At 36.2% G+C, this 23,379-nt stretch overlaps 2 protein-coding genes and 1 long non-coding RNA gene across 3 annotated transcripts; 1 reads left to right on the forward strand and 2 right to left on the reverse strand.

Moving 5' to 3' along the window:
- Window positions 1–8,344: 8,344 nt before the first annotated feature.
- Window positions 8,345–12,433, reverse strand: LOC116201666 (ferric reduction oxidase 7, chloroplastic-like). Its single transcript, XM_031532968.1, has 9 exons — window positions 12,058–12,433; window positions 11,818–11,923; window positions 11,272–11,466; window positions 10,895–11,129; window positions 10,452–10,779; window positions 10,050–10,317; window positions 9,639–9,894; window positions 9,081–9,522; window positions 8,345–8,973 (listed from the first exon to the last, which is right to left on the reverse strand). Exons 1-9 carry the CDS (start codon window positions 12,335–12,337, stop codon window positions 8,804–8,806), a joined length of 2,280 nt encoding a protein of 759 aa, XP_031388828.1. The 5' UTR covers window positions 12,338–12,433; the 3' UTR covers window positions 8,345–8,803.
- Window positions 12,434–18,346: 5,913 nt separating this feature from the next.
- Window positions 18,347–21,259, reverse strand: LOC116201118. Its single transcript, XR_004155809.1, has 2 exons — window positions 19,255–21,259; window positions 18,347–18,794 (listed from the first exon to the last, which is right to left on the reverse strand). It is a non-coding gene; the product is annotated as an uncharacterized LOC116201118 (long non-coding RNA).
- A 152-nt stretch (window positions 21,260–21,411) lies between these two features.
- LOC116201117 (UDP-glycosyltransferase 87A1-like) lies at window positions 21,412–23,379 on the forward strand. The gene is made up of 2 exons (XM_031532231.1): window positions 21,412–22,113; window positions 22,227–23,379. The coding sequence occupies exons 1-2, from the start codon at window positions 21,564–21,566 to the stop codon at window positions 23,138–23,140; spliced, it is 1,464 nt and encodes a 487-aa protein (XP_031388091.1). The 5' UTR covers window positions 21,412–21,563; the 3' UTR covers window positions 23,141–23,379.

Below are 23,379 nucleotides of genomic sequence, written 5' to 3' on the forward strand. Positions count from 1 at the left end.
CAAGTTTCCTTGCCTATAGTTTTTGCTATATATATATATATATATAATCGTAATTTTTTTACTAAATTCGAAGGAGAAGTCATTTTGCTGCATCTAAAATCTAACAAATGCAAGGAGGAAAAAAAAAAAGCACCAAAGGGACTTCCCCTTCGAACTCATACTTTCGTAACAAACCACGGGAAAAAAGTAGGGAGCATCACAAATTTTTCCCCAAAACAATTATGCGATCCGTTGTCCATGTTATTACTAATTAACTCATGAATGTAATTTTAAAAAAAATCTGTGACATGTAAAGATCCTAATATATTTTGTCAAATTAAATTTACAAAACAAGAGGTCACATGTACTGAGCCCAATGTACTTTATAAAATTAAATTGATAAAATATTATCTAAAGTGATAGCAAAGACTTACGCAACACACAAGTTATGAGACTAGTTAAGTTGGTAATAAAGCAATAAGCTGTCTAGCTAGGATATCTCACCGCGAAAGCTAGTCGACAATTAAAAGGAAATTAATTATTCTCGATGGATGACCATTAATAATGATAGATGATGAAGAAGAAAAATAATCCCCGTTGGTTTGTAGTTGTGAGTGTTGCTACATTTTCCTAATAATTAATTTAAAAAATCTTTTTAATTCAAAATCTCACTCATAATGATATGAGTTGTAATTTATACAATATCAAAAGATTATTCAACAAATTAATGTGTGTTAAGAGGATTATCAATCACATTATATAAGAGGATTTAGCCTTTTTTTTTGAATTTTTTCTGCACTTATAGCTCAGCTCCAAAAGAAGAAATAGCACCAGCTTCACGGGGACAGAAATTCAATTGTCGTCCCTTCTCAACAAACAAATGGAGAAAAAGAAAACTTTGACACTCCTTGTCTATCTATCTCCGTGATTCTGTCGGAAAATTCCCTACCTGGTTTTTTCTTCCTTTTAGATGTTGTTTTCTTCCGATGCTGGTGGAGGAGGAAGAAGAAGAGTATGTCATCGTTGTGCGGGGAATTCATGTTTTATTTTTATTTTTTTCTTTAACGTCCACTTTCATATTGAAAAATTCAATCAATTCTGTTAATTCAGTTTAAACCAGCTTCATCTATTGAGGAGTAGAACTCTTTCAATTATAAATTTTCTTCATTCACAAGTAAAACCTAAAGCCTTATTAAGAGAAATAAGAATCGAACTATTTGAATCAGTCTACTTTAGTACATGACATCTATAAGACCATATACTATTATCGATTATGTTCTTTTTTAAATTCTCATCATCAGCTAGCTCAAGACATAGTCAAAAGCACGCTCCCTCACGAATTAATCTGCGATCGATCATTGGCCTCAGCTAGCTTTCCTTAGGGTGTGGTCCCCTAGTAATTATAATTCCCTTCCTCTCTTAGGACGGGGCATAACAAATGAAATAATATTGAAATTTTGGGTCAAGCTATTAGTTACTTACTGTTGCCTTTTTGATAATCATGCACCACTTTTTCTTAACCCATCATCATTATTCTTCTCTCTCTCTCTTTTTTTTTAAAAAAAAAATATGATCCCCTCCTATATATCCATGTTCATCATCCGGATGACAATTACGTTAATATACCAACACAGAAGATCTAGTACCTTCTTTCTAGCAATGCTGATGATGACAATGACGACAGCGATGATAATGATATAATAAATTTGATTGCAAAAGGTTGATATGGCAATTTTCGTAATCACCATTTGGTCTAAGCTGAGAGGCCTAAATGGGTCTCAAATTAGATCACCTGGGCCAGCAGCCCATTCTATTGATGGGCTGGGGGCAATACATCCCTAAAGTAGAAGGCCCTTTCTTCTGCCTCAGAAAATTAAAAGCTCATTGAAACCCTGATTATTAAAGTCACTCAGTCAGAGCAATTAACCATTTATTTTAATTTGCAATTGGAATTGAATGCCATCGTCAGTTGAGTTGTCACTTTGTTAAGTGGGCAGGCACATTTACATCACTTACTAGTATTCTTTGATGTGCATTAGACGGGGTTTGTTTTCATATATTGGTCATTGTTTTTTATTTTAATTATTCACATTTAAAAAGTGAAATTCTCTATGATGAATAATAATATGTTTCAACTATTAAATCAAATTTGAAACAATAGTGATCTATAAAAATGGGGTTTTTTTTTGGCTGAAAATAAGAGTGATTTTTAGTTAAATTAATAAAAATTAGAGTACGTAGTTTAAAGATTTGATTATAATTTTGCAACTAATCGTCTTATTCAATAGTTCATAAGTTCCTCAAACATATTCAATTTACACATGTTTTTAAAAGTAATTATATAATGGCATATCTTATTTGAAATATTTTTAATATTTATGTTATATTTTCAATAAACTCATAAAATTGGTGGCATATTGTAATGTAATTTGTTTTGGTCCTATTTGTATAATCAATTAATTATCTTGCAATTGAAATTATTATGAGCACCTAATTGGATATTTATTTATTAAACCTATAGATTAACTATTATAATTACTTTAACATTATAATAATATATATTACGAAATATTTATTTTAAGAATGTATATTGGTAGTAATATATTAAAACATTTATTATCTACTAGCGTCAAATATGTGCGTTGCATGAGCTTTTTATATATATGGATTACTTTTCAAAATTTAGATGTTTAAATTGAATATTTATTATACTTATTGTTCACATTTTTTATTAGAAATGTTTGACCATGACAATAAATAATTTCGTACTGCTTATATTTTTTTTTGCATAATTTCAGCCTATACGCAATGAAAACATATACATTATTAAAATTTCATAGAAGTATTTATCTTCGATAACGCCTGTCACATCCCGACCTGAGTCAGAACCTGACAATGCCGCATACTTAAAGACAAACCTATAAGCATGCCAGGCTACAAACTAACTATGAACAAATATATTTAATCTTCTGAATTCCATAACATCATTTAACAAAAATAAACCAAATTCATCAAGGTTCTAGAATACTCAGACTTCAGAATTTCTTTCAAAATCTACAGAATGTAAAGTCACTGAAACTAAATTAATTTCCAAAATTCAAAATGCAACAACTCCTAATCCTCTATCTTATCCTAGAACATCGTTCACACTTTACCCAGATGATCCCCGCTTGCTAATCTTCCGAAATTGAAATGGGAAAAAGAGGGGGTTAAGCTCGAGGGCTTAGTAAAAGCAACATACACATACACATACACCAGTAGGATCATGCATCAAAATAATTTATGTCACAGTCAAACAGTTAAGAGATTTAGGATAATTGTGGAATCAAAGTCCAAAATTCACACAAATAAAAAATACATATGGCTACACCCACGTTATATCCTCATGAGAATGCCCATAAACCAGCATATATCTCCACTGGCAGAGCCAGATCATAACCCGAAGGTTGTGCCCACGTTATATCCCAGTGAGAACTAAGAAGGCCAAAAACCACCGTATTTCTCTACTGGCGAAGCCAGATCATAGCCAAATGTGCCACTAGCATAGGTCTTGATCACTTACACATAGTCTCCACTAAGCCCCTAAAAATCTAAGAATCGGGATCACCTAAAACATGCGAATAATCGAGAATCACTACAAATAAGTGAAATATACCTAAGTCTCGAATACGACTTAAACTCAAACAAATTCCTAACTCCTAATCACTAGGAACGATCAGATTTAATCCAAACAACTGATTTTCACTAGAACACGTGGAAATACGCGTAACTATCGAAAATCGAGTAAAAATTTAATTAATTCAGAAAATCCCAGAAAAATTCCAGAAAATAGGAAATATGGCAATGAGCTCAAAACCGCAAAACGTACTGAAATCCAATGCTAGAGCGTGGAGAACTAGCCTCTTCAAGTGGCAGGCCACTCAGCCAAAGTGCTGAACAGAGTCAAGAGGCCAGCTTTGGGACTTCGGTTCTTACTTTGCTTAGACCTCGGATTCTCGAATCACTAAATCTGCGGTAAGAGGCGAAGTCTCGAAGTTGGCCCCTTGACTCTAATTGTATATAGGATGAATTCTAAGTCATTTTCAATGTTTATATGTGTTTATACTCATTTTCTGCATTTTCATGAATAGGTCGAAATATGATGCAAAGTGAAGGAAATAATAGAATACAGAGAGGCCGCGCCAATAGGATCTATGTGCAAGGCCCAAGGAGTGTAGCCCAATTATCATCCTTTTATATATATTGGGACCTCGCTTCTTACTGCTCAAACTCCATATAGCTTTTTTTAACGCCGTTAATCATTTTTAAGTATATCCCTTTTTTTCTTTTCTTTTTTTTTTATCATGTACTCTTTCCAATATGCACGTATAAACAATTTGTATATTCACTTTGCACCTTCATATATTTCTTTGCTTCTTATATAATTAAGCAGTTTATACCTCATATCTCATCTTTATCTATTTCTCCAATTCACTTTCTTTTATAACTAAATTTTAAACATTTATTTAATTAAGTTGAACAAACACGCTCATCAAAATATTCGAATCCCTTAACTAAAAAGTAAATATTCAATCTACTAATTAATTTTGAAAATCACATTATTTATTATCTACATGTTTTTAATCACTTATAAAAGGTTCAATCACTGTAACAGTTATTTTGATTGAAAGATCGAGACTAAAACATGAAAGGATATGCAAGTTCAAGAAATAATTGAGGGGATATTTCTCTACAAACCCTTAATAATAACAATAATTTAGTTTTAATCAATCCACTATTATTTGTTCAAACATAGAAAAAGAGAAAAAAGGAAAAAAGATGAAGCTATTTCGTATGCTTTTCATGTGCACGTTCAAATCTAGATTATAAAAGGATGAATGAATAATTAACAAATTTGTCCCACTGTCCGTGTTGACTTTGTAAGAATAAATAACAAATTCTTTTTTAACACCCGAGTTCTGACCAGTAAGAAGCGAACTCCCAAAGTTGGCCCGTCGACTCTAATTATATATAAGATGAATTCTAAGTTATTTTCAATGTTTGTATGCGTTTATACTCATTTTCTACACTCTCATTAATGGATCGAAATATGGCGCAAAGTGAAGGAAATATAATACAAAGAGGCTGCGCCAATACAATCAATGTGCAAGGCCCAAGGTGTGTAGCCCAATCATCCCAACTCAACTTAAGGAGCGCCGACCAAATTCGGTGAACTTCAACTTAATTAATATTTTTTAGGTAGGAAAATTGTGGGTGGCATTGCTTTCACAATTCTGAAGATCGAGCATTAAAATTTATTCTTCATTCCAAGAAGTGCGCTTTCCGAATTTTGAACTTGTGTCTTCTCCTTACGAGGTTGGAACTGTTTGTCATTAACACTTTGTTGATAACTTGATTAATTAATTTAAGTTCAACTATGAGCCTAACCCAACCCGATATACTAGCTCCGCTCTCTCTGGTCTCCGTTGCATCATCATGTCTTCTTTCCTTTGTCATATAACTGTAACTAGTTGAATACTCGTGCGTTGCACGAGACTATACAAATAATCTCTTCATAATTTTGGTCGAAAAAAATGTTGTAAATATATACACGTATTAAAATCTCATTAAAGTAGATTGAGACATACGTTGAAAGAATAGAATTGAATAAAAATATGTGTTCAAATAAGTCAATAAAAAAATAAAAAAAATCTCATACAAATGTGTGAAAAGATGAATTGAATGAAAATATGCGAGCAAATATGTCAATCATAGAAAATAATAATTTCTTCAAGCAAAAAATCTTAATAAAGTAAGTGAAGAGAAAACTTGAAGAATCCTTTTTGAAATGATCAAATTGACATAGATCGATCAGTATCGATAGCGGATGAGCATGCAACACAATATATACATCAAGTCCGCAAGGACACCAACACGTCTTTGCAAATGAAAATATAATGATAAAGATTCCATGTAAATGGTGTATATATATATATATATATAGCTCCGGTATATAATGTAACTTTATATGTTCAATATATATCTTCAACTATACATGTACACGTTTGTATAATATATCAAACAACTATATATTATATATAGCTGCCAAAATAAAAATTAAAATGCATATTCCATCGTATCAAAACACATATGTATTCCTATAATTCAAGATTGTGTGTTATCTTTAAATTCTATTATATATTTTATATATATCAAATATTTATAAGAAAGGCGGTTGGTTTGTTATGTAAACTATCAAAAGAATGTTATTAATATATTGTGGTTGCCATTTTGTTGTTCTATTTCTATATAATTAAAAAAAATACTTTCATCGCCTTCATGATAAGGCTAATAATGAAATATTCTTTTCTCTTAATAAGAAAGGTGGTAATTTGGCCGGTTATATATACTATCAAAAGAATATTAATAAAATAATTTAGTTACGTTTTGTAATTCCATTGTATCAAAAGCATATATTTATTTCTACAATGTAATTTTTATGTTATCAAAAGCTATCGATACATAGATTCCATTATATATTTCACTGAATATCAAATATTTCATTATAAATAATATTTATATAATTAAAATAATGACGTGACTTCGCAAGATGAATTGACTTGCCTTCACAAGAGACTATAATTTGATGACGTGACTTCTCACATTTTAACTTTGGGAGATGACTGCACGAAAGACGGACGGATTGTTTCCTTTTATATATATATTGATAACATATATATAATCTACATATATTTTCATACAATTTAAATAGCATCTATAAATGCATATATATGCAAACCACATCTATATAATATTTATATAATATGCCAACGGCATATATAAATTATATACTATATATATATATATATATATATATATATATATATATGTAAACGTCACATATAAAAATGGCATGTAAAGTCTATAAACGGCATTTATATATATATATGAAAATGTCACGTATAAAAATTATATATACAATCTTGCAATGCTCATATATACATGTAATTTTATTGAGCTATATGCATATAATCTACATATTTTACTACATAATTTATAATAAAATAATATGAAAATTTCTTTAATTCATAAGTGATAACATGATAAACCAAGAGAGCTCCATTTTTTTTTGATGATGTGGTTACGTGAGAATTCGGTTCGTGATTTATTTTAATATATATATAGATTCAAATCTATATATCTATATAGTATAATCAACTTAAGTGCAAATAATTTCATTAACAAAGGCAAAACCTTCTCTAAATATAATTAGTGTACAATAATCAATCTTAGATACAAAAAAGAAAAATTAATGGAAGTGAGTTTATTATGCATTAAATAGGTGAAATAAATCATTTTGAAATTCATAAAAGAAAATCTTGAAACCTTTTTTGGTAAATCTTTTTTGGTAAATAAAATCTTGAAACCTTTCAATTATAAATATAATGCAAGTGGTCATATCTATTAAAAGCCTATGTTTTGAATTATTTTTATTCCATAAAATCAATTAAAATAAATATACACGATGTAAGGAGCTTTTTCATAATTTATATTTATAGTAATTTAATTTAATATTTATGTATTTGACATCGATAATATACTAATAAATCAATTGTTGTGTTTAATAACTTTTTTTTAATATTATCTTTTATAATACACCGTAAAATAATTTAGAATGTTACGTTATTATTCTTGCGAATTCACACATTAAAAGTTAGTCGTATATTACTATTTTTTTTAATAATCATAGTCGAACTATGCATCAATATAATGTATTTATATTAGATATTTATTGTTGATTATTACAATGAAAATATTTAATGAAAAACTTTATTTTAGAAGAGTTCACTGTGTAAGTTTATCTATATATCTAATCATTATTATTGTTTACAGTAAAATTGACTACTTTTATAATAAATGTTATCAATGAATACAATGTTTTCCTTACAAAACAATGAATGATCAATTGAACAATTATTAAAATAAATATTAGAATAATTCAAATCCGGAAAAAAACATTAATATCACATAAGAAATCAAATTAGATGTAAGTAAGGATATTACAAAACTTGAATTTAAAAAATAAATTTGCAATATCAGGTTGCGGACTTGCACTTAACATTTGTAACGATTCTACTGATATTAGCGATTGACTAAATGTACAACACGCTTTAAATAAGAAAATTAGTTTAAAAAACTGTCGCTAAACTCTTTAAAATTAGTCTAATATATTCGCATTATAATTATTTATTATTGAAAATCTTATTATTCTTAAAAAAATAATTTATTTTAAATTTTTTTTGAATTATTACTTTTGAAATAACGCACCAGGTTTGAACGCTAGTAATAAATATAGAAAAAGCTCATAGTATATTCGCCAAAAAAAGAAAAAAAAGAAAAAAGAAGAATCATATTATTAGTAATCTCTCGATCGGGTAGCTCATAGTAATCTCTCCATGAAATGCATCATGATACCGTAACAATGATTCCACTCCACCAAGGTCGATTTTGTCTTCCCGCAAAGGCTGTGGGGCTCGGGAGCGTAAAGGTTTCCTCGCCTACAACTTTGAGCTCCTTATCCTTTTGTCTAAGCGCGACAGAGAACACGGATGCTCTTAACATACCGATCGAAACAAGACGACACAAACTAACTATATATGCACTATGTACATTTTTACTGCTACTGCTTGGAGGATTAATAAGCTAACCCTACATAATTTGATTGGTTACGAATCTAATAATAAAGACTTAACAAACTAACGAGAATCTCATTCCATTCGTCAGAACAAAAACAAGAATATCTCATTCCCCACCACCCCCCCCCCCCTTCTCGGGGATGGGGCGTTTACAAATCAAAACTGTGGCTGTTGAAATGGAAGATCGGACCGCTTCCTCTCCTCCTCAAGTCCTGCGACCTGCACTCTTTCGCGACGCTAGATTGAAGAGCCTGGGGCCCGCACACTATGACCCCGATGTCTGCGTTACCCCAAGAGTTCGATACCGCCCCGAATATTTCTGGAAATTAACAAGAACAGATGGATTAAAAAAAAAAGGAGGTCAGTCATTCAGTCAGTTTGAATATCTGGTCTATCTTTGTTTTAGATTTAGGTGGTGCCAGCTACCTTTAAAATCTGGTCTTTGACCGTAGCTGATGGAAGTAGTAAAATCCTGGTACAGGTCCTTGTTCGGCAAGGCCCCATTTTGCCGCATCAAGGGGGCAGTCGCTATTTCTTCGCTATCATCTCCATCTTCCTCTGCGGACACGGACAGGGACAGAGTTCTCTTCTCCCAAGCATGCCAAAGAGCAATCACGAGACCACCGAAGATGATGACACTGACAACCATACATATTACCAACAGCAACCCTCTATACCACCAATAGCTGATGTCGTTGGGGTTTAGATAGCATACGTCCAGTAATCCCAGTGAGAAGATGAATCCCAGAATCGGTACGATCACGTAACTTCCTGACCACACTTTATCTCCCGTTCCCACCAAAACTGACATGCTCTGTCTTCTTGATCTCGAGGGAGAAAACGAGCTGCTCTCGAATTTTCCTTCTTCCTGCACATTAATCAAACACAGAACAATCAATCAGGCACTTCTATAGCTACGAAAATAATAATCTACGTACGGAAGATCGTCAGAAAGGAATCTCGACTATTCCTAGTCATACGTACCAATGGGGGTTCCGATTCCCGGGTGACATAAATCCGGATTTCTATGTTCACCCTGTCCAGTAAAAATGGATCGAGAGCCTTCACGTCGATTGTCGATAAGAGAGAAATTTCGCTCGATCTTTTGATGGCCCAGATGAGCAGGACATGTCTTGGCAGACAAGGCTTCTCATCCCTCACGCGGTGCAAAATATCACTCAAGATTGCTACGAAGGGTGAGATGCCACTACCCCCAGCCACCAGAACTAGCATTTCATACCTACAAGAAAATATATATATATATATAACTAACTTATTACCATTAGTCTTCAAGCAAAGAAAATATATATAGATAATCGTATTTCAGTAGAAAAACTTTCCGACAAAAGAAAGAAAGGAAAAGAGCCCATCTCCGGCATCAGAAATTAAACTTACGTCAAATGGTATGGTGATTCATGTCCGTAAGGCCCTTCCACATTAACCGTGAATCTAGCAGGGCTTCCAAATATCTGAGTTTCACGGGATGATAGATTTGAAACATTTTGCCTTAACTGCCCCGTCCAATCTCCAACAGCTTTGATCAGGACAGAAAGATGGTATTTCCCATCAAGCGGACTCGATGAAACGCTGAAAGGATGCCACTGCAGCTTCGATATTTCTCGCAGGCGAAGGAAGACAAAGCCAAGTGCGTTGTAATGTAGAACTGAAACAGAGCCAAGAAAGAAAACATAAAAAACGTTATGGGCAAGCGAAAGCGATATAGCTTTTGGTGATGAAGAAGAAAAGTGAGGAGTATACATGTGTATATATATATATATATATATATATATATCTTACTCTTAGGCTTGGAAATAACCAAACCCACTGTTCCACATGGAAAATTGGTCGCTGAAACTACATCAACGTCCCTCCGTGATTGGAAGAACCTCAAAAACCGGTCGAGCATGAAGAGGAATAATCCTCCGAGAAATTTGCTAAAATTTGTGTCTCCAATATGCAAAGCTAAGAAGATGATGAAGAAGACATAAAGCTGATGGGTGTAGAAGAAAAGCTGAAAATATCTCTTCCGCACAGGGGGAAGTGCGGTGATCCATATTGCGAAGCCGAACAAGTAGGTGATGATTCCTGCCAAGTTTGCACCTCCGTCACTTTTCCACTCCACAATCTGAGGCGAAACACAATTCAATCACCAACGAGATCAGCTGCATGCAACTCAAGAAAGCTACCTGGCTGCTTGTTAATAATTCAGCGAGAGGAGATTTCGAGTTACGAGCACTCACGCTCTTTAGAACAATGCCACGGATGAACCACACGATCATGTAGCAGAGTCCGTGCATACTGACAAGGAAAATTATGAGATTTCCGAGCCATTTGTGGTATCTGGTCGCATGCTCAAAGGGTATGTCTATAAGGCGGAGGAGAATCGATCCCCTTGCAACAGGGAGGAATAGGAATGACAGGCAAGACGAGGCAATCAAACCGAAGCAGTACGCTGACATCTGCAGCATTTGAACCCTGGAAGTTTTGCGAGGAACTCGGGTTACTTACCATCCAGAATCAGCTATTCGTTCATGCACAACTGACACGGTATAAAGTGGGAAAAACAAAATTAAACTACTGATTATGATAAAAGCAGAGAAGAGAGAAATGTTGTCACCTCTTCTGCTCAGGAGTTAGGGAACCATAGGAGGGTAAAATCTCTAAGTTCATCACTGTATAGGAATAAAGTGACCATAGAACAAACACCACAAACAGAAGAATCCCAATCAACTCTGCAGCTGTAACCACACCGAATGGCCCATCCACGAGCACTGGGAGCGTCCCCAGACGGAACCTTGGCGTCTGCTTCTCCCTAGGATTGGACCAAAAGGTCTTTCCGTTATTACTCAAAGCCAAATGCAATCCAAGCGGAAAAAAGAAAAAAAAAAAAAAGACTCTGGTTCCAAGAAGGCTATTGAATTTATTTTATTAGCTCTACTTAACGTCAATGATACTGGAACCCGCAACCCAACCCACAACCTTAATCAAGACCTATATATTCATTACATTACATTAGTCTTCCTCCTTCTGTGACTGATCAGGCATTAATATGATCAGCCTAATGCCACATAACTTGGGTTGAATACGATATTGGCGGCTAACAAGAAATTAGGATGTAAAATGTAATGTCGTAAACTTTAGACAAGGGAACAATTTGACGTACTCTTTATTGGTAAGGTGTTGTTCCTCTGTTTCAGAAAGGAGAAGGTATGGCACGGCGAGCACAGCTATCAAAAGAATGGGGGCGCTATACAGCACCAACGCGCTCCCTGCAGTAATTATAGTAGTAGTAGTAGTAGTAGTAGTAGTAGTAGTAGTTGAGTTAACAACATATTGATGGGATAAATTAACCGATAACATTACAGAGAGAGAGAGAGAGAGAGAGAGCGCGCGGGAGAGGAACCTGTGGAGCTAAAGAGAGTTCCCTCTGTGGCGTCGACCCAGTCATCATAGAGGTCGGTCCCAGTCCCGGAGGGGACTAGAAAGAAAATGGCTACCCAAGCGACGAAGATGGCCTGCATCACGAGCTTGAGGGTCCATCTGGCTACTGACTTGGCAATCCGAGAAGCGGTGTTCTTCTTAGTATCAGCTGGACGGCTTATTGGCCTTATTCCATCAGAGAGGAGGAGGGGTTCGTGAGCGGAGAGGTCGCTGTTGTTGTTGTTGTTGCTGGCCCCAGCCATGGGAGGGAGGGGACAGAGCAGGGTGTGGGGACGAGGAGGAAGACAGGGTATAAGGACGACGAGTGAGTAGGCTAAGCGTCAGTTGGGCCATGCTATAAAATGGACTTGATGGGAATAGGAAATGCACGGATGGTTGGGATTGGTAAGGGGTGGGGAAGAAGTTTTGGTGGTATCAGTAGTTCAAACTGAGACCGAGACTGGGACTGGACTACAGGTAAGTAAGGGGGACCTAAAAAAGGGAAAGGTAGAACGGACGGCGCTAGCTAAATTGAATTCCATCCTTTCCATTTCCTCGTTTGTCTTCACAATCACATTTTAACTTAAATTTTAATGCTGCGTTTGATTTCATAATAGGATTTTAAAATCAAATTTTGGTTTTGAAAAAAAGTGGTATAAATAAGACTCGTCATTTGACTTTGTATGAGTTATGTTGTTTTGTTGTGAAAAAAAGTGATATAAATGAGACACACTCTTTGACTTTTCACGAGTTATTTTGTTTTGTAGTAGGTAAAGTTAAGTTAGAATTGTGATTTTAAAATTGTATTCACAAACCAAACAAGGCCTAATTTTAAAACAGATAAAATAAATATGAGATCCACTCTTTTGACTTTTGAGAGTAAAAAGAATGGTGTAGATAATTGGTAAATTGCACGGATGATCCAAAATGTTTTACAAATGTTTCATTATGGTCCAAAAAGTTTTTTTCGCTGTATAATGGTACAAAATATTTCAAAATTATTTTATGATGTTACAAATCGTCAACTCGAGCTTGACGCCGTCAAGCCCACGCTGACGTGGCTACTACGTGTCATATTCTTGCTGACGTGGCCGAAAAATCTTAAATAATTCTAAAAATATTAAAATTTCAAAATTTTAAAAATATTTTAAAATTTTAATTTAAAATTTAAAATAATTTTAATATTAAATTTAAAATAATTTTAATATTAAATTTAAAATAATTTTAATATTAAATTTAAAATAATTTTAATATTAAATATTAAATTTTTTTATAAAATTATTTAAAAAATTTAAAAAAATTTAATTTTTTAAAAATAATTTTAAAATTTTTAAAATAAAATTTTTAATTTTTTTTCTAAATTTTTGTATTTTTTGTATTTTTAAAAATAATTTTAAAATTTTCAAAATTTTAAAATATTTTTTTTATTTTTTTCAAAATTTTTACTCTTTTTTTAATTATTTTTTGTATTTTTTTGGACTTTTTTAAATTTTATTTTCTCTTAAATGACGTGGCGCACTATAATTGGTTCCACGTAACAAAAGTGACACATAGGACTCGCCACGTCCGCAAAATGTTAACAGCGTTAGGGCCAATTAACGGTTTGTACCATCATGAAACAACTTTGAAACATTTTGTACCATCATGTAGCGAAAAAAACTTTTTGGACCATAATGAAACATTTGTAAAACATTTTGAACCACAAGTGCAATTTACCCTGTAGATAATTAATTATAATGAAATTGTAGGTAAGTTTATATATGATGCTCACTCTTTTGACTTTTGAGAATTGATTTTTACTGTGTAATGAGTAGAGTTAAAATCTTACAGCCTGTTTTGTTTTGCAATCAAGTTTTTAGCGTGTGTTTGGATTCAGAGTTAAAATAACTTTAATTTTGATTTTGATTTTGATTGTGAAAAATGATAAATGAGATGTGATTATAAATTTGACTTGGGAAACATGTGTTTTTGTTGTATAATATGTTGAGTTAAAATTAAAGTTAAAGTTAAAATTAAGTGTTTTGTTTTGCAATTAAGTTTTTAAATTTTAACTCTAACTTTAATTCTACTGACTATATAACAAAAATCAACAGTACAATTATTATTTTTCTTTTTTCTTTTTTTCAATTTTTTTAACGATTCAATTCAATTTTTAATAGTAAATTCTCTCAACTATTCATTACTTTTTTCACAATTCAATAATATAATTATTACTTTCTCTCAACTATTCATTACTTTTTCACACTTTTTCTCATAATTCAACAACACAATCATTACAACTCAATTAAAATCAAAATTAAACCTTACTTAACTCTAAAATTAAACATACTATTAAAATTAGATTGTGAAATTAAACGAGTTATAAGTAAGGGAATTCTTCCACCTGACCAAACAAGAGGCTGAGGTACAAACATATGACAACGGCAATTACTTACTATTGTCCTTTCTTTTTTCTTCCTCCCTTTCTTTTATTTGGTAGGTTATGAGAAAGAAAGATGAAGAAAAAGAAGATCGGTTAGTTACTTACCTGCTATAAATATTTTATATAATATATATATATATATATATATATATGTATTTTATTGAAATGGTCATGAGCATTCTTCATATATACAATGCAAAAATAGATACAGTGGGAAAATGCCCAACCGAATATTATAGGAATGAGATATAACAGTTTATTTGTTGGGCAATCTGCAAAGGAAAATATACATCAAAATGAACACAATACAGTTAAAAATTGCCATCTTGAAACCATAATCCTAATTCACGACCAGTTTGTAGCATTTCGCTATGGACCCCAATGTACACCGGGAGGGGATCCTCAACCTTGTCCACAATCCATGGGAAATTTCACTTTCACAAAAAAAGTGGAACATGCAGGGTGTGTTAGGCTGATAATCTGAGTGCAAGATCTCATCACAGATCACAAATCCCAAACAATCAAGTAGCTAGAGGACCAAGATCGGTTTAAACCAACTACTGTCAATTGATCTTAATCAACATACCGCTAAATATCCAATCTCAAGACAATCAAACCAAGGAATTAGAGTGGCTAAACAGCTAGAGTTTCCTTAATCGGTTCAAACCAAAGACCATCAATAAGAGAGATCAACCAGCTCAAATCAATAACAAAAAGGCAAGCCATAAAATAATTGATTTTAACTGGTGGGAGGAAGATCAAACCGATAAGAATCACAATCCTATTTGTGGTGGTAGGGGATACTATCGCTGAGATTGATGATAGAGTTGCCAAAGACGAGAAGTCGACACCGCTGGAAATAAGAGGTTGAGCCATAATGGCATGATGTAGGGGGCGCGCCCACTGTATCGTCTCCACCTAGTCTGCATCTTGGCCGCCGCCATTGAAGGAAAAAAAGAAAAGAAAAAAGAGCGACATTCACACTGTCCATAATTTGTGCTACCGAAGAGGGATTGGACGCAGCCTCGAAGGGGAGGGGAGGGGAGGGGAGGCCGCCGCCGCCACACGCATCCACCGGTGGGACGAGGGGGGAGGGCTCTTACAACCGCTGGGACGCCATTAGCACGACTCTGTTTCAAACTGACTCGGCCCTTAGAGCTCGATAAACTGACTGTCCCTGACCCGATGACCCGAACCATCCCCGACTTGACCCAACCTGACCAAATCGGGTCTGATTGAAGTGGTCCGATCGTGCTCGATCTGGTCAGGTCATGCTCGGAGAAAGCACGGTCTAGTTGAAATCTTGCGACGGGAAGGGAAGGGGAAGGTCATAGCATGTTGGGGACCATCGGAGGACCCTAAATATTATATTAAAATAAAATAATGAATAAACGATGAAAACATGAAGCTCTCGCCCTTTGGTTTTCTTTTCTTTTTTAATTGGATAGGCGAGCTCTGCATCTGCTCTCCTCAAATGAGCTAATTAAGTGCACTAATAATAAAATAGAAGATAAGTAAACAATGAAAACGCACTATAACCAAAACCCCGTCTCGTGCTTTGATTGTATTATTACTAGCGCAATTGTTATTTTGTTAACTCAACTCAAATAAATAATTAAATAAATAAATATAGAGAAAATTAAAGATTTGATCCTTTAGATTTGAATTTTTTCTATTTTATTCCTTTTCTTAATTTTTTTATCATTTAAATCCTATATCTTTGAAATAATTTTCTATTTCAGTCATTTTCTTTTTTCTTGGTTTGTTTTCATCCAATACCTTTGATTACTTTTCTATTTTCGTCATGTTATTAGATTTTTTATTAGAGAAGATTTTATCTTTGGTTCTCAACCATTTAAAATTATTCTTTTATCCAAATTCTTTTTTTGGTTTCAATTTTTTAATATTAGATTTTTTGTTTCTTATATTTCTTCCCCTCAAATTCTGCTAAAAATGCCCACATTACATTTTTGTAATTTATAAAAAATTATTATTTTAATTTAAAAAATAAATCTCTCAAAATATATTTTGAGAGGAAGGACAGTAAATTGGGAAGGAAAGAGGCGGCGGTAGTCGGTAGGGCACAAAGTTAGGGGAGTTCACCTTAGGCTTATACCTCCATCACGATTACACTTTTCAACATCATACCTTGCATCGAGGTTTATCATATCCTTGCTTAGCGTGTCACTGCTAACTTCATAGGTGTGGTTCGCAGCTATTGGACCACAATTGCCTTTATTTTTCCTATATTTTTTTTATTTCTTTACTCGCAAATTTGAATATCGATTCTCCCAATGCAAACCGTTATTACCCCTACTAAAATTGCTTATGGCCTAAATGCTCGCCCTTGCTCATTCTCTTGAATAGGTTCACGATTTTTCTTTTATTATTTTGATATATTTTGTTTTATTTTTGAAATTAAAATTGAAATCTTTTTAAATTTAAAAATGCCGTGTGGGTATTTAATGAGAATACAAGGGGGTAGAAGTATAAGAAGCAAAACATTTAATGTTAAAAAAATGGGTAAATTACACAGCACGCCGATATTTCTGAAATAATTTCGCAACACATCATATTTTTCAAAAAATTTCACGATACATCACGAATTTTTTAAAAAATTTTTTAAAGCATATCATATCGTTATTTTTCAGTCCAAAATTGGATTGAATGATGATGTTATGACATTTTCAGGGACATTTTTGCACAAAAGAAAACTTGAGAGATTTAAACGGAATTAAATGAAAAATGTAAAAAGAGGGAATGAAGGGATACGGAGGGGAGGTCGGGGGCCCTCGCCAGCAGTCGACCCCCAGCTGGGTTCTTCGGCCGGCTTATACTAGGTCTGCGACCCCAACTGGGGGGTTAGTTGCTTTAAGGGACACCCTTAGCAGCGACTCAAATTAAGGGGTTACGTGGCTGTTAGAGGTCGGGGGCGCCCCCAACGACCTCCTAACCCCCGATTTCACGATCCCAGTTGAGGGGTCAGGTGGCCAGCGAGGCCCCCCAACTTCCCCTCCCGATCATCCCCTTCCTCTTTTCTTTATATATATATATCGTTTTAAATCTCCCAAGTTTTCTTTTGTGCAAAATTGTCCATAAAAATGTCATAACTTTATCAGTCAATCAAATTTTGGATGGAAAAATAATGATATGATGTGCGGTGAAAACTTTTTTAAAAAAATTGTTATATGTTGTGAAATTCTTTGAAAATATGATGTGTGGTGAAATTATTTCAGAAACCATGATGTATGGTGTAATTTACCCTAAAAATTTGAACAAAATAAAAGAATTATGATAAAAAAATAACTTTAAAAGGTTGAGGACCAAAGTTAAAATTTTCTCTAATAAAAAAATGATAAAAGGACGAAAATAGAAAAGTAATTAAGGTATTGGATGAAAATGAATAAAAAAAGGAAAATGACTGAAACAGAAAAGTATGTAAGCGTATAAGACCTAAACGATAAAAAATTTAAATAAACGATAAAAAATTTAAAAAAATGATGAAAATAGAAAAGTATTCAAATATAAATGACGAAATGTATAGTTTTTACAATAAATATAAATAACTAATTAATTAATAGAGTTATCCAAACTTGTCTAGTCTAGTCCAGTCTGATCAGGACTGGGCCTAGTTATTCAGGGCCAATTAATGGCCCTGGTCCAATTCGGTGTACTAGCGCTGCAGACTGCAGACTGCAGTTGAGTTGATTTTTTTTTTTTGAGTGAATAGGAAATTTCACTCATGCTAACTTATTTATACACAAGCTAGGGACTTCCGGTAACACAGATTTGCAGGGGTTCCGGAAGATCCCACCAGGACCATTGGCCATCGACGTCCAAAAGAGCAGCATTTTTTGCACGTTTGTGGGCCACAGCTACATAATTCTTATTCACATATATAATGCTACTTTTGCCTCTATTTACAGACAACAAGGAGACCAAATCCGGTTTGACTGGAATAAGTGACACTAGCCATCGACTCCTTTCATGCAGGACCTGAACTAGCTCAAGGCAATCAGACAGAATAGCTGGCGCTCTTCCTTCACATGCCATAGCTAGTCGGAGACCCGCTCTACAGGCCAACGCTTCGGCCACAATTGGATCTTCCCAGGTCACCTTCTCCGCTCTTACCTCCTCGATCTCTCCTTTGCCGCCAAAGGCCATTGCAGCTCCAGAAAGCCAGGTTTGAGAGCCCCTTTGCTTCACAGCTCCATCCACTTCGATGCGCTCTTGTTGCTGAATTTGCTCCACAGGTGGACGGGCCTCTCGAATTTGATCATTCAGCCGAAGGAGCGACCCTGCAGATAATATTTGATCAGATCCAAACACCACATCAATCTCTGCTGAGACCTTCAAGACTTGTGATGCCACCGAAGGAGACTTTCGGTCGAACACCACTCGATTCCTTTCCAGCCAAGGCCACCATACAATAATACAATTTAAAATAAAAGGATCAACCAAACTATGCTCATCACATTCATGGGCACAAAATAACCATTCCCCTAAGTTATTGATATGTATAAACTCAGTACCAACGTTCCAATTACTCGCAAACCATGTCCTTCTAGCAAATTCACACTCCCAATCCTTGTTATACTACTACATGTACGGTACCTGTACCTCCCACTCCCAGTGGCTGGCAGTACCCACTGTCCTTCACTCAATCAAGTCCAAAATCACTTAATTAGTTTTATTACAAACACAATGCCACAACACACCAATCCCATCAATAAGAGAGGGTATAACGCAATGACGCACCTTTTGCTTGGTGACCAAGAGATTCCAAGTTCGATACCCACCTCCCTCCTAACAGCAAAATTGCCTAATGCTCCCATCAGCAAAACACAAAAGTCTAGCATGTACAAAAGAAACATTAGGTAAAACCAACGCATAACTTCCTTTCTGTAGATCCTTTTATTGCGCTCCCTCCATGTCCAATAAATGTAATGAGTCCACATAACCTTCAGGCAAATAACATCCAGCGTTCGGCCCTTCAAAGAAGATATCCAGCCCAGCTCAGAATGTCAATCCACTTGCTGTCTTCGTAGACGAATCCGCAATAACAAGCTTCTCCAAACTCCTTGTGTAACGGGACAAGTGAAAAACAAGTGATCACGAGCTTCCAAGCATGAACAACAAAATTCACACTCCTCAGCTGCTAGCTCAATTTTCCACCTACTCAATCTATCTTTAGTGCTCAATCTATCAAGGATACAGAGCCAGCTTATAAATGATGCTCTAGGGGTGTGCCCATTAAACCAAATAGATGCTTCCCGTAGCACCTTAGGCTCCTTTTTCCTCAGACTTTGCCACGCACTATGAGTGGTATACTGCCCAACCTAATTAGAGGACGAGACATAACCAGCAGATGTAGCAAATTCCACTTCAGCAGCGAGACTATGAATAATTCTGGCCTGAGGGTCTGTACTTCTTGGCCAATTCCAACAACCATCGACCAAAACGGAGCTAATACACGCCTGCTTCCCTATAGTAGGGAAACATTTAAAGCCCTGTTCACAGTAGTTTACTAATGGGCCAGCAGAAAGCCAAGGATCAAACCAAAAGGACAAGCTCCCACCTACACTGATCTTTCATCTAATGAATGGTAATATATCAGCTCTCAATTGCAAAAAGGAGAAGCTCCCCCGTGCCCCTTTAATAGATATTTTGGATTTCTATTTCAATGTACGAAGCCCATGGACCTCCTTATAACCGAAAAAAACACACCAATCCCATCGTCTTGGTTCCCTTCCCCCCATGCATCCAATCCAACCACACAATATGCCACAACACACACCAAACCTATGACGTTCAATGCAATGAGCCTCTGCCTCTGCATGCATGCATGCGAGACTTCCTTGTCCTAGCTCCTCGCCTTCATCCTCATCCATCGCCTTCATCCATTCATACGTTGTGTCACCAAAAATGCATGCCATCCCCTAGCTCCGATTGAGCTAGGCTGTGCCTATCGCTACTAGCTAGGGACTTTATGCTAGCTGGTGTCTCTTAGCAGCTGCTTCTCCATCGATGACCTAGAGGAGCTGCGTGCCCGCCAGTGGTTTTCTTGGTGGATACGTTCATGAAGTGGGCAGTTGGAAGCACTGCCACTGGGGAAACCAGAGGAACATTCCAATGGCTTCTCTCTGGAGTGGAGTTGTACAATAGATCGGGGCCGGCCGCGGAGACGGTTAAAATTAAGACAGAAAAAGAGATCGTCAGGAAATTGTTAAAGAAAAACTGATCATGGGCGATGCAAACAGCAACGAATTGGGAAGGGTAATGAGGAAGGAGAGCAAATAAAAGAAGCTTAATTAGCTTTAAAAACACTGCACGCGTGAAGGCAATTGTTAGATGTCGGTTGTCCTATAGGAATCTCGGAGATATATATATATATATATGTGTGTGTGTATGTATATATACATATAACGCGTGATATATAAACATGAGCAACCAGACAAAAGCAAAACATATCATGTAGCCACACCAACACACTAAGATATTGGTTGAGTAGAAAGCAATTTCAACTCCCATAAGGAAAAAAATACGAACAATTCAAGTTCCTAAAAGTGCACGAGTCAGAATTTTGGTAGAGCAATCTCTTTTTTTATACAATTTTTAAGAATGATTTGCCTCTATATGCCCCGGCTAGCATTGATGATTAATTATATTTATTATCCATCCGCACATGCTAGGGCATGTGATATGAATCTTGGACCACGTAACACGTAACAAAAGAATTAATCATTAATAATGTAAATTAAATTCTGATAGTTCTCTGCATCGATCAATCATTCAAATTTGAAATACGTCACCTTCATATTCTTAAATGTATGTACAATGGCCGCTTCCTACCTTTCTTTTCTTTACCTGCAGGTCATATAATATAATACATATGAAAATATATACCTAGCAAGCTAGCTAGCTATCCTCGGAAGAAGGGAGGCAACTGTCTGCATTAAACTTCCTTGTCTGCAGTCTGCCTGCCTACACTTCTCACTTGCTAATATATTGCTTATTAGTTAGTAAGTCCTGAGAATTAATATTCGTCATCGATCCCATCACATCCCATGGCTCCGCCAACCATTGGTGCCTTGGATGAGCGGGAGCTCAGCCTGCAGCCAGAAGCACTAGTATGCCACATGCTGGCCTTGCCTTATCCCGGTCGGGGCCACATCAATCCCATGCTCAGCCTCTGCGAGCTCCTCCTCTCCAAGGAACCCCGCATCCACATCACCTTTGTTCTCACCGAGGAGTGGCTTAGCTTGATCACATCTGCTGGCAGCAATAAGCCCTGCAGCAGCAACTACAGCAATAATATTCGGTTCGTCACGCTTCCTAACATCATCCCTTCCGAGCTCGACCGCTCCAAGGACTTCCCCGGATTCTTCGAGGCCGTCGACACGAAGATGGAGGGCCCATTCGAGCAGCTCCTTGATGCCCTTGCGAAGCCCCCTGCAGTTATCGTGGCCGATACTTTCCTCAAGTGGGCAGTTGGAGTGGGCAAAAGGAGGAACATCCCGGTGGCTTCTCTGTGGACCCAATCAGCCTCGGTGTTCTCCTTGCTGCAAAACATTGAGTTGCTCGAACAAAACGGAGATTTCCAGGTCGACCTGTTAGGTATGTTATGTTAATAATGAAGCACTATACGTCCAATTACAACACCCCCCCTCCCCCAAAAAAAAAAAGGCACTATACGTCCAAATGAATCTGATCGAATTGCTGCAATGCAGAGAGAGGAGACGAGCAAGTCGACTACATTCCTGGGATCTCCCCGACTCGTGTGGCGGATCTCCCATCGTTCTTCACAGGCGATGGCCACAAAGTCCTCCACAAAGCCATCAAATGCATCTCGATGGCTTCTAAAGCGCAGTTCTTCCTCTCGACCTCCTTCCACGAACTCGAACCCCTAGCCATCAAAGCCCTGAGGCCCATATTCTCTAGCCCAATATACTCCGTCGGTCCAACGATCCCCTTTTCCAAGCTCAAGCCCGGAGTCAGTGAGGAAGAAGCTGATGATTTATACCTCCAGTGGCTCGACTCCCAGCCTTCACGCTCCATCCTCTATGTCTCTCTAGGGGGTAGCTTTCTATCCGTCTCAAGTGCCCAGCTGGAAGAGATCATTGCCGGTGTCCGAGACAGCGGGGCCCGCTCCCTCTGGGTGGCGCGTGGGAACACCTCCTTCATCAGAGATGCCATCGGGGATAGGGTTCCGAATTTGGTCGTGCCATGGTGCAATCAGCTGAAGGTTCTATGTCATGATTCCGTTGGAGGGTTTTGGACGCACTGCGGGTGGAACTCAACCTTGGAAGCTATTTTCTCCGGGGTCCCGATGCTAACTTGTCCGATATTTTGGGACCAGATTCATAACAGCAAGCAAATTGTGAAGGACTGGAAGATCGGCTTCCGAGTGAAGAAGAAATCGGGAAGTGGGGATGTCATTATGAGGGAAGAGATCGCAGGACTCGTTAAGAAGCTGATGGACCCAGAGAGTGAGGAAGGACGAGAAGTGAGGAGGAGAGTAAAGGAGCTTCAACAATGCTGTGCCAAGGCAATTGCCAGAGGCAGCGGGTCATCTGACATAGATCTCGATGCTTTCGTCAGAGATATATATATCTCAAACAAGACAAGACGGAGCGAAAACTAGGTAGATGCGTGCACCTTGTTTGAAGTGAAGTGAAATTTAGAAGTTGTCCAAGGGCTTCATCATGTACTAGTAGACGTGGCCGACTCGGAAACATGAGATCCCGAGTTCAATCCTCGTATCTAAACTCGTGCTCCTTTTATTTAGTTTTCATTATTATTGTACTTTACTAAACTAAATACCTCTCTTATAACCAAATAAAATTATTCTTAATAAAAAGAACTGTGCCTCATTGTGAATAA

The sequence above is a fragment of the Punica granatum genome, chromosome 3 (genome assembly GCF_007655135.1).
Source record: "Punica granatum isolate Tunisia-2019 chromosome 3, ASM765513v2, whole genome shotgun sequence".
Taxonomy (NCBI): domain Eukaryota; kingdom Viridiplantae; phylum Streptophyta; class Magnoliopsida; order Myrtales; family Lythraceae; genus Punica; species Punica granatum.